This window comes from Diaphorina citri, unplaced genomic scaffold, assembly GCF_000475195.1.
Source record: "Diaphorina citri unplaced genomic scaffold, Diaci psyllid genome assembly version 1.1 scaffold3836, whole genome shotgun sequence".
In the NCBI taxonomy this organism is placed as follows: domain Eukaryota; kingdom Metazoa; phylum Arthropoda; class Insecta; order Hemiptera; family Psyllidae; genus Diaphorina; species Diaphorina citri.
Window position 1 is genome coordinate 3923 of NW_007381236.1, and position 11181 is coordinate 15103.

The 11181-nt window shown below is 36.1% G+C and overlaps 1 protein-coding gene across 1 annotated transcript; it reads right to left on the reverse strand.

The window, feature by feature from the left end:
* Positions 1-11171, reverse strand: LOC103520612 (short neuropeptide F-like; the record flags this gene model as incomplete). The annotated part of the gene is given in 3 exon segments (XM_008485712.3): positions 1-742; positions 8861-9012; positions 11132-11171. Coding segments are annotated over 3 exon segments (270 nt in total), but the record flags the coding sequence as incomplete, so codon positions are not given.
* Between the last annotated feature and the right edge of the window lie 10 nt (positions 11172-11181).

Sequence of the window (11181 nt, forward strand, 5' to 3'; positions counted from 1 at the left end):
ATATATATATTTTTCTTTGCCTTCCCTCTTACTTTTATAACAACCTAATGACTAGGACGATGTACAATTTGTATCCTTTTTTTAAGCGCTTTAACTACAAGGTCATTCGCGCTGACTTCTATATTAGATTAGGTGATAAACATTTATGTGACGTAGGAATCCTAATAGGTTCTCAACGGAATCTTGGTCATCATCCAGTGAAGGAATCTTGTGGAAGGCTGGACGGGATGGATTAATGTAAGAACGACATTCTAACAAGTGGCGGATGGTCAGGGGTATCCCACATTGGCTAATTTGTATCCTTAAGCCCAGTGGTATTACAATTACAAACTCATAGAAATTGCTCTCAATATTACTGATAGGTATACCTACGTACATTATTAACCTAACAAATATACCATATTATTTTTAACAAATAGGTAAGTACCTAAGTATTAAAACCAATCATTTAGGTACCCCAAATTTCATTTATTTATTGAGTTCAAAAGAACATACATTAATTAAAAGATTAATAGGTAATTAACTTCAGTAAGATTTGATTATTTTAATTGATGTTAATACAATAAAAAATAAATATTTAATTCGTCAATAATTGAAACATAGGTTGAAAATAAGGTAGGTAGTTATGTTGGTTGAGTTACATGTTAGGGGGCTGTTGCAATGTTTAGATATCAGTGAGGCCAGGTTCCAAATTGTAATTCAAGTTGTTGTTGTTGTTGTGCTCGTAGGCATTGCGTCCAATCTGAAAATATAGAGAAGGGAGGAAAATTAGCAAAACGTCCCGGGTTCAAACCCTCGAGTTGACGATAAATTTTGGGACGTCCTGTGGCTATTTGACTAACCAATTACATTGATCACTCACCACACTCTGCTCTTTATCGCTTTTTGAAAATTTGGGGTAGAAATCTTACAAATAAAACCATTCTATCAACAAATTTCAGATTTTTGTCTTCTTCTTCTTCTTCTTTTATGCTATTAATTGGTCAGTTACCAAGGTACCTAAGTTCTGAATTCCCAGTTCTACTCTGAATTCCTTCCTTTCCTAGATCCTAAATTGATCTTGTTCCTCATTCAACAGGTCTATGGTCTAATACAATAAAAAATAAATATTTAATTCGTCAATAATTGAAACATAAGTTAAAAATAAGGTAGGTAGTTATGTTTGTTGAGTTACATGTTAGGGGGCTGTTGCAATGTTTAGATATCAGTGAGGCCAGGTTCCAAATTGTAATTCAAGTTGTTGTTGTTGTGCTCGTAGGCATTGCGTCCAATCTGAAAGCATAGAGAAGGGGGGAAATTAGCAAAAGGTCCCGGGTTCAAACCCTCGAGTTGACAATAAATTTTGGGACATCCTGTGGCTATTTGACTAACCAATTACATTGACCACTCACCACTCTGCTCTTTATGGCTTTTTGAAATTTTGGGGTAGAAATCTTACAAATAAAACCATTCTATCAACAAATTTCAGATTTTTGTCTTCTTCTTCTTCTTCTTCTTCTTCTTCTTCTTCTTCTTCTTCTTTTATGCTATTATTTGGTCAGATACCAAGGTACCTAGTTCTGAATTCCCAGTTCTACTCTGAATTCCTTCCTTTCCTAGATCCTAAATTGATCTTGTTCCTCATTCAACAGGTCTATGGTCTACAAAATACAGGACGTTCAAAAACTCCTTTGAGCAACCTATGATATATGTGCTTCAGATTTCATAAAATTCCACAAAGCAACCCTTTATTCTTCTATTTCTCTTATTATTTTCCAAAGCGGAAGGAAGTTATACAGGAGAGAGGGAGAGAGAGAGAGAGAGAGAGAGCGCGAAGAAACAAAGTTGTGTTTGTTTTAAATTAATTCCTAAATAAGATGGTGGAACTTTTAAACCACAAAAATTAGAAGAACGCCGTGGATTTTTTGTTTTACAAAGAAAAACAGAAAAACTGTTCAAGTTTTTCTTCGATAATAATAATTTTCGCCACCCTCTATCCCTAAGTAAGAAAAATATTTCTCCAGATCTTTTTTACCTTTTTTTCAATCACTTTCATCTCTTATCTACTGATCACTGATCTATCTATCTTCAATGCTAAATATTTACATTCAAATCTCAAAGTATTACCTACGTAGGTTTGTTTGTTTGTTTGCCTGTCTGTGAAATTAACGGAAGATGACGGACTGGAACCCAATGTAAAGTATAGGTTCAAAGAAATTTGGTGGAATGAAAAATTTATAAGGAGCATGGATGTTCATTAGGTAATGTCGATTTTTTTTCCTTGCTTTACCCATCAAACTGCTAAAGGTAAAGTTGATAAAACAAAAATAACAACAGCAACCCATCATCTATAGACAAATCATTATAGGTAGGTATGTCTTTTACCGATCCCTATAGAATTAATGACTGGAAATTTACAAACTTTCAACCGAAAAACAACTTGTGTTCAAATTTGTGGATTGTTAGTAGAAGTTGTTGTTATTGGGTTGTATTGTATAAGTTGTTGTTTCTACCCACTCCCAAAATTTTATCAACGAGGTGCATGCTCAAAAAGTAGATAGGTAGGTACGACCATTATAGGCCCGGCGCACATTGAGACACAGCTACGCAGCACAGTCACGCAGCACAGCAAAGCAGTTTTTGTAAACCATTGGATTCAATACTACCGCGCACATTACGACGCAGTGCACTCGCACGTGCCACTTGCCTGTGTCACTCGCCTGCCTCACTTGTGGAAGCGACACAGAATCTGCGTGCAGTTTTTTTCTAGGCGCGCAGTTTATTTTGATCTTCTTTGTTTTGGTACTTGTTCAGAAGTTATGTTAATGGAAAATTGCTACATGAAGGAGCTGTCACAAATGAACAGTGACCAGTGTTATTAGGGTAAATGGCAAAAGGAGCTTTTTTTTCATTGTTGTGGCTTCTGAATAATTACCCAAATTTTTTTAATGTAAATCAAAAACTTCAATGCTGTTCCACTCAAAACTTGACATTTGTTGGGCTCTCATTGAATAAAACCTTTTCTTTACAGGTATGAGTCCCAGGCAGAAAACCTAAGAAATCAAGCGTTCAATTTAGACCAGGCTAATTTCGGTATACAATCATTGAAAGACACTCAGCAAACTGTCATTGCCATGAAGGATGGGCTGAAGCAGATGAAGAAAGAGTTTGGAAAGATTAACATTGATCAAATTGAGGTAAGTATCATCATATTATACATACGAGAGTTTTTGCATATTCCTGAGAAAAAAAGAAGTTTGCATCTTAGCACTTCACATTTTGAAAAGTTTTGATGTCAAATACTTAGAATGTTTATTTTCTACACCAAAATTGTTATCATTTTGTTGTGTATGATGGTGGTTTCGAACCAGTGTATTTCGGTTTTCCAATATCCAATATTGGCTAGAGTGAATTGATTCAATCCTCAGTCTTGATTTTCACTCTGGTGAGTCTACACAAAATAAATTCGTTCCAATGTTCTATTTTCAAAGTGATCTTTTCTTACTACATTAGAACTCCAACTCAACAGTTACCCTTGGGTTCAAAAATATTTGAATGAAAAATTGTCAAAGTGTCCTATGAGGTAGGTATCTAAATATTTTGTATCCAAACTGTCATTATTCTCTTTCCAATAAGTTACCAATCTGGACAAGGGTTACAAGTAGCCAAACACTCCAGCCTTGAAAAACAAGGAACCACCCTTATCACACCTGAATCGGAGAACCCCACCCTACTACTCACCAATCTTTCACTGTTGATCCTATCAAAATGAAGATACCCCAATGGAATATCCCTCTGAATGACTAATTCAAGGGCCTTTTAGAACCCCCAAAAGGCGAAGAGCTGTTACATAAACCTCCCTAGTTGGCACTTACATCTCTAAACTGGACAAGTCCTAGTTCCCCAAGCTCTGACACACAAGCATATGCCGCCTCACTCTGTAGGAATAACTGACAGAGCGCCATTTCCTCACTTCTGAATAACGACCCCATGATGGTGTCGAGACCCTAGTACACTTCACAAGTTGGAGTTTTCTCTTGGTTTTCACAAATTTAAAACGAAAAATTTAAAAAGAAAAGTTCACAAATCAATAATCTCTAAATCTCTGCATTCTCTGCCCATTTCGATGAACGAAACTTTTTTTGATAAATGAAAAATCAGCTGATTTCAGACCAAACCCAACGTCACGGCAGGAGGGGAAATGTCCAAGGACGCATGAACAAAAAACGCCGTGAAATGTGGGATGGGGTATGCAATAAGTAATGCATTTTCTAGATTGCACGTTCCTTACGTTCGAATTTACAGGGGCAGCATGAGCACGTTTTATTTACCTAGGTACCTAGTAGGTACCTAGTCACTAGTGCCTAGCCTAGATGTTGCCATTGTTGGCTCATTTTTGGGTGTTTTTTGACATGCGCAGATGTCAAAATGCATTTCAACATGTAATGCTCACCGCTCATAGGTACCTAGGTACTCTTTTTACACTGGTAATGCCGCCACTAGTGGCTACTCCTCAACGTAGCTAGTAGCTACTCACTTGTCCTCACGAGGCTGACTGCACCCCTACTTCCATGCACAGATCCGATTTTTTTTCCTCCTCACTTCTGAATAACGACCCCATGGTGGTGTCGAGACTCTAGTACACTTCACAAGTTGGAGTTTTCTCTTGGTTTTCACAAATTTAAAACGAAAAATTTAAAAAGAAAAGTTCACAAATCAATAATCTCTGTCCATTTTGATTTCGATGAACGAAATTTTTTTTGATAAATGAAAAATCAGCTGATTTCAGACCAAACCCAACGTCACGGCAGGAGGGGAAATGTCCAAGGACGCATGAACAAAAAAACGCCGTGAAATGTGGGATGGGGTATGCAATAAGTAATGTATTTTGTAGATTGCAGGTTCCCTACGTTCGAATTTACAGGGGCAGCATGAGCACGTTTTATTTACCTACCTAGTAGTACCTAGTGCCTATGTTGGCATCAGTAAAAACAAGGGGCTCTACAAGGGAATTCAAAATCTAGAGCGAAAATTTCCTCTGTTTACTGAACATTAGGGTGAAACGCTGCCAGCTTGGTTATATCTTGCAGGATAGCGCGTCTGCCTTGTAAGCGCTAGGTCGCGAGTTCGATTTCCACCCGGGAACGGATTTTATCCTAAATGCTGGATAATATTCGTTCTCGGAACGGCTAGCTCTCTTTCCTACCCTGTCTTCTTTCTCTCTTCGCTTTCGGAACAATAAGACCTTAGCTGTTACCTCTTTCAAACCTTTTTTTTATGTGGAACAGACCAACTGAAGGCAAAATTGTCGCGTTAAAACCATCAAGAAGTCACTTTGGTCGTTCTATGAGTCATCCATGAATCCTGAAATTTACCCAGGTAGGTATCTAGATATAATGCAGTGCAATAGTCCTAAATTAAAATGGACACGGCACACAAGGGATCAGGAAGAGACCGAATTAACATAATAATAATCTAGGATATAATCGCCTATTAAGAGAAGAGAAAATAAGAAAGCTTGCTCATGTTGGCTTATTCAAAACTTTCAAATATTTTTTTGTATTTCTGTATAATAAATAGGAATAAGGGTGGTAACAAAGAACTAAGAATTCGACTAGGAGAAGTATAATTAAATAATAAATTAAACAAATGCAACATGTTAGGTACATTAAAATGTACAACTAATTGGATGTTTTAGGAGACGCATTATCCTAATTTTCACTAGGTACCTACCTAGATTCCGAATTTTTTTTATTTTAACTACATTTTTCTAAAAAAAAAAAAAAAAAGAAGAACACAATAGCTACGACACAAAGTTACGTCAGAATCTATCAATACATTTTTCTAGTTTCCATGAATTATTTAGAACCATCAGTTCAACATTGAGGGAACTTTGGATAGGTAGAGATTTGGTAAACTGAGGAAGGATACTCGAGAGCTTATAACAGAAGCTTCAGCTTTGAAGTACAAAATCTTCACAGAGGAAGAAACATTGAATGGAAGTTAAAATCCTATGAAAAATGTTACAAAAAGCCCAATTCTGAGGGTCATAACTGTGGAAAAGCCTCTTTAGAAGACATTGTAGGTATTAAATGATGATCAATAAATCAGTATTGACCAGTTTGCGCTTCTACTTACTTCTAACATAATAGCTACATAATACTACAGTACCTAGGTACCTACTAGCTATATGAATACATGTTCTTATAATATAAGATTTAAAATACTTTCATAAATTTTTAAGTTCAAACTTGATGGTACAAAAATCGCCTTTATTTTAGGTCACTCTAGTGACGCCAACTTTGAAAGCTTCTGGAAAGGCGGGGAAGAAAAGAAATCAGACAAAAATAGCACAGATCTGTTCCTTGAAGTCTTGGCGAACGTAATCAAGCGTCAGAAGTTCTTTTTTTATTATTGTAGGTAGGTACGACTATTATCTCCTAATATCAAACTATAACTTTACATCCAGTTATTGCTTTCCCATTAAAATTCCCCCCTCTCCCTCCTAACAACAAAATACATAGTGTCCATTATTTGTTAAATTTCCATTGCAACCTTCCTGAAAACTCATTTCAAAATAGTGTCCAAATATTTTTATTTCAGCGATGTCCGAAACTTGTTGTTTTTTGACGAAAATTTCCACTTTCTAAACAATTCTTCACTTTTTCAACCATTATACTTTTTCTAATCATCACACTTTCTCACTATTCTAAAGTGAACAATAAAAAAACAGAGCACACGGCGGAGCATGGATGTTCATTAGGTAATGTCGAGTTTTTTTCCTTGCTTTACCCATCAATCTGCTAAAGGTAAAGTTGATAAAACAAAAATAACAACAGCAACCCATCATCATCTATTGACAAATCATTATAGGTAGGTATGTCCTTTACCGATCCCTATAGAATTAATGACTGGAAATTTACAAACTTTCAACCGAAAAACAACTTGTGTTCAAATTTGTGGATTGTTAGTAGAAGTTGTTGTTATTGGGTTGTATATAAGTTGTTGTTTCTACCCACTCCCAAAATTTTATCAACGAGGTGCATGCACAAAAAGTAGGTAGGTAACTAGGTACGACTATTATCTCCTAATATCAAACTATAACTTTACATCCATTATTTCTTTCTTGTTAACTGCAGTTATTTCTTTCCCATTAAAATTCCCCTCTCTCCCTCCTAACAACAAAATACATAATGTATAGTGTCCATTATTTGTTAAATTTCCATTGCAACCTTCCTGAAAACTCATTTCAAAATAGTGTCCAAATATTTTTATTTCAGCGATGCTCCTAATATCAAACTATAACTTTAACACTATAATAAATATTAATAAAAAAAAAAAAAACTTTACATCCAGTTATTTCTTTCCCATTAAAATTCCCCTCTCTCCCTCCTAACAACAAAATACATAGTGCATACATACTTGTATATGTATAGTGTCCATCATTTGTTAAATTTCCATTGCAACCTTCCTGAAAACTCATTTCAAAATAGTGTCCAAATATTTTTATTTCAGCGATGTCCGAAACTTGTTGTTTTTTGACGAAAATTTCCACTTTCTAAACAATGCTTCACTTTTTCAACCATTATACTTTTTCTAATCATCACACTTTCTCACTATTCTAAAGTGAACAATAAAAAAACAAAGCACGCGGCGGTTGTTTTGGCAGCAATTTATTTGGAAGAAGTTTCGACTACATCAGGTGTTGACTTGACAGGGCTTTCAGTTTAATGAGACATTGGCTGAACGATTTATTGCAATAGTGTTTTCTGTTGACCACAAATTAAACTTTTCCGAAAGCTCGTTAGAAGGGGTTTTGTTCGCCATTAACACTTCGCTATATATTGCACACGGCGGTTGTTTTGGCAGCAATTTATTTGGAAGAAGTTTCAACTACATCAGGTGTTGACAGGGCTTTCAGTTTAATGAGACATTGGCTGAACGATTTATTGGAATAGTGTTTTCTGTTGACCACAAATTAAACTTTTCCGAAAGCTCGTTAGAAGGGGTTTTGTTCGCCATTAACACTTCGCTATATATTTTTTAACAATGGACATCACTCTAAAACTTCCCTATACGTGTTTATTTTTACTCTTTTTAATGATGAAGTTTTTCTATATTTCAAATTTTCCTCAGGCCTTTCTTACCACGTTTGTCTGGATCGTGGTTAAGTTGTTAGTTTCTTTAAAAGTTATTTTAAAGATTTTGACGATAGACTTTTTAGTGGGCACACCAACCATCAGGTAGGTATAAAACCACAAAACGGTGGGAAGTGGGAACGCGACGTGACAGTTTACAGATTTTCTTGAAATTTCTTCTACACAACTTTGCTTCTTTCGTCACTATTCCAATCCCAACTTTCGTTCCATTAAAACACCCTCCAAAAGATATTACAGTTATTACATAATTATTACAGGGGAATTGTCTTGGGGAAAAACAAGAAATCCTTAAAGGGATAGGTCGTGGGTTCGATTCCCGCCCCGGGCGGATATTATTCTGAACGGAAATGGTTCGCTCTCGGAACGGCTGGCTTTCTCCTGTCCTGTCTTCCTTCTCTTAAATTTTTGTCCTCTGTACGATAATGGCCAAAAAATTATAGTTTTAAAATAAAAAGGAGTCATCGGGCATTCTAAAATGTTAAACAACAATAAAATTGTCGATATGAAAGGACGTTATTGTTAAAGTCTCAGCTTACGCAAAAGAATCTGAGTGAGATCTACAGTTCACAGAACCACTAGTTTTATAACCTAATAGCTCATAGCGGGATCCTTGTAAGCGCTAGGTCGCGGGTTCGATTCCCGCCCGGGGCGGCTTTTATCCTGAACGGATAGGGTTCGTTTTCAGAACGGCTCAAAAAAAAATCTAGAATTTTATTTCATACCTGATAGCTCATAGCGGGATCGGAGCGACGGCCGAAACGCAGTCGTACGGAGGGGGAGCGATTGTTTTTCCGGACAAGTCGATGTAGATCTACCGCTTGCTGAGGCTGCTGCGATTCATGCTGGATGAGGGCTTCTAGGAGTTCCCGCACGTCTGAAAATAAAACGAGTAGGGTGGTTAGATGATGTCTGTGTCATAGTATGCCCATCCCGTAGTATATGTTCACCTGAATCCAACCTCAGTGGTGCAGTTGTTAACGCGTTGGATTTTGGATCTGAAGGTTGGTGGTTCGAGTCCAAGTCAAGTCATACAATTTATCTATTAGGTGCAATAATCGGGGAACGATATTTGTGACAAGCATTTAAATATGCCACTTAGTAGGTATGTTTAGCTGAATGATTGCTTCTAGGAATCTAGGTGATACGAGATTAATTAACGTACCAAAAATTAAACAAGTGATTTATTTTATTTTGTTAGAATAAGTCTTTTTCTAATTTAATATGATCAAAGGTCGCATCGGAGAGACCATAAGGCATTTTCAAGCATTTAAATATGCCACTTCCTTTTTAGTATGTTTAGCTGAATGATTGCTTCTAGGAATCTAGGTGATACGAGATTTAACGTACCAAATTATACAAGTGATTTATTTTATTTTGTTAGAATAAGTCTTTTTCTAATTTAATATGATCAAAGGTCGCATCGGAGAGACCATAAGGCATTTTAAAATTTCCTATCTCTAGAACTTTAGAGAATTCAAAATTTTCCAGCTGTTCAAAAGTTACGCTGGCGGGTTACGATTTGACCACCCTATCTAAAACACCCGGTATACAGAAGAAGATCCTCTAATTCACCAATATTCAATCCACTGCTTTGCCTAGGGGAATATTTATCTATCTGGTGGTTTGTAGAAAAACTTGGCTACTCCACCGAGTGTGGATATAAAATAAACACCCTCAGGTGATTCGGTTTAATTTCCAGTCGAATGAAAGTTTTAGAAAGTTTGGGCGAAACTTTTTTTTCCACCCTATCTAAAACACCCGGTATATACCTACAGAAGAAGATCCTCTAATTCACCAATATTCAATCCACTGGTTTGCCTAGGGGAATATTAATTTATCTATCTGGTGGTTTGTAGAAAAACTTGGCTACTCCACCGAATGTGGATATAAAATAAACACCCTCAGGTGATTCGGTTTAATTTCCAGTCGAATGAAAGTTTTAGGTTTGCCTAGGGGAATATTTATCTATCTATTTATCTATTCTATCTGGTTTGTGGAAAAACTTGGCTACTCCACCGAATGTGGATATAAAATAAACACCCTCAGGTGATTCGGTTTAATTTCCAGTCGAATGAAAGTTTTAGAAAGTTTGGGCGAAACTTTTTTTCAACGTATCAAATCCTTCGGGACCCAAACGATCAGAAGGGTTAGGTGGTAGAGAACGCCCCAGGCGTTATCCTTCCACTCTATTTTGTCTATTTCAATTGAAAACTAAAAGCTATGAACTTCAATAAAAAATTGCATAAGGTAGAATAGGTAGGTAGTTATTGTTTTACTGTTCGTGTTTTATACCCATTTTACCTAGGTACTAAGGTACAACATAATTATGAATTAAAAGTTCCGTTTTTAGTTTGAACTTTGAATTTTAGGAAACGAAATCGAGAGTTGAAATTTGTTTAAACATAAACCTCTTGAGGGAATAATGAAATGTTGGAAAAGGGTATAGATATAAATATAGGTAGGAAGCTTCTTTTTTTACTGCAGTTTATCTGTTAATAGGAAATTACTGCTTTCATTAGGTGGAGATATACAATCTTCTTTTTGATTGATTGATTAACAAATCAACGGGTAAAACCCATGTATTACAGTCTTTTGTTACAGTCACAAGAAATTGCCTCTGACAATCATCGGAGATCATTCCCGAACAGTCTCCAAGCATTCTAAATTATGTGGCCGTAAACTCGGGCTAGTTCTTCAAAAGGGTCCATAAAGAATGATGTTTTACATAGGATTTAGGATTTTATGTAAATAAAGCCGGATTTTTCCCTTTTCCCTAAAAATTGTGTATTTTCCCTAAAAATTATGTATTTTTTGGAGCTTGACTTATTTTTGAGATTATCAACTAAAGGCCTGTTCCCACTTGTCGTAAGTTTCATCTGATTTCTTTCTAAATTTTCTGTAGGTAATATTTAATTTAAATGAGAGTGTTCCCATTACACACGACACGATTTTTTCCCCCAAAAGGCAAGTGGGCCTTTAGAATGACTACTTACTGGTATCATAATCGTATGGGGCTGCCTTGGCAAACTCAGATAGAAACAGA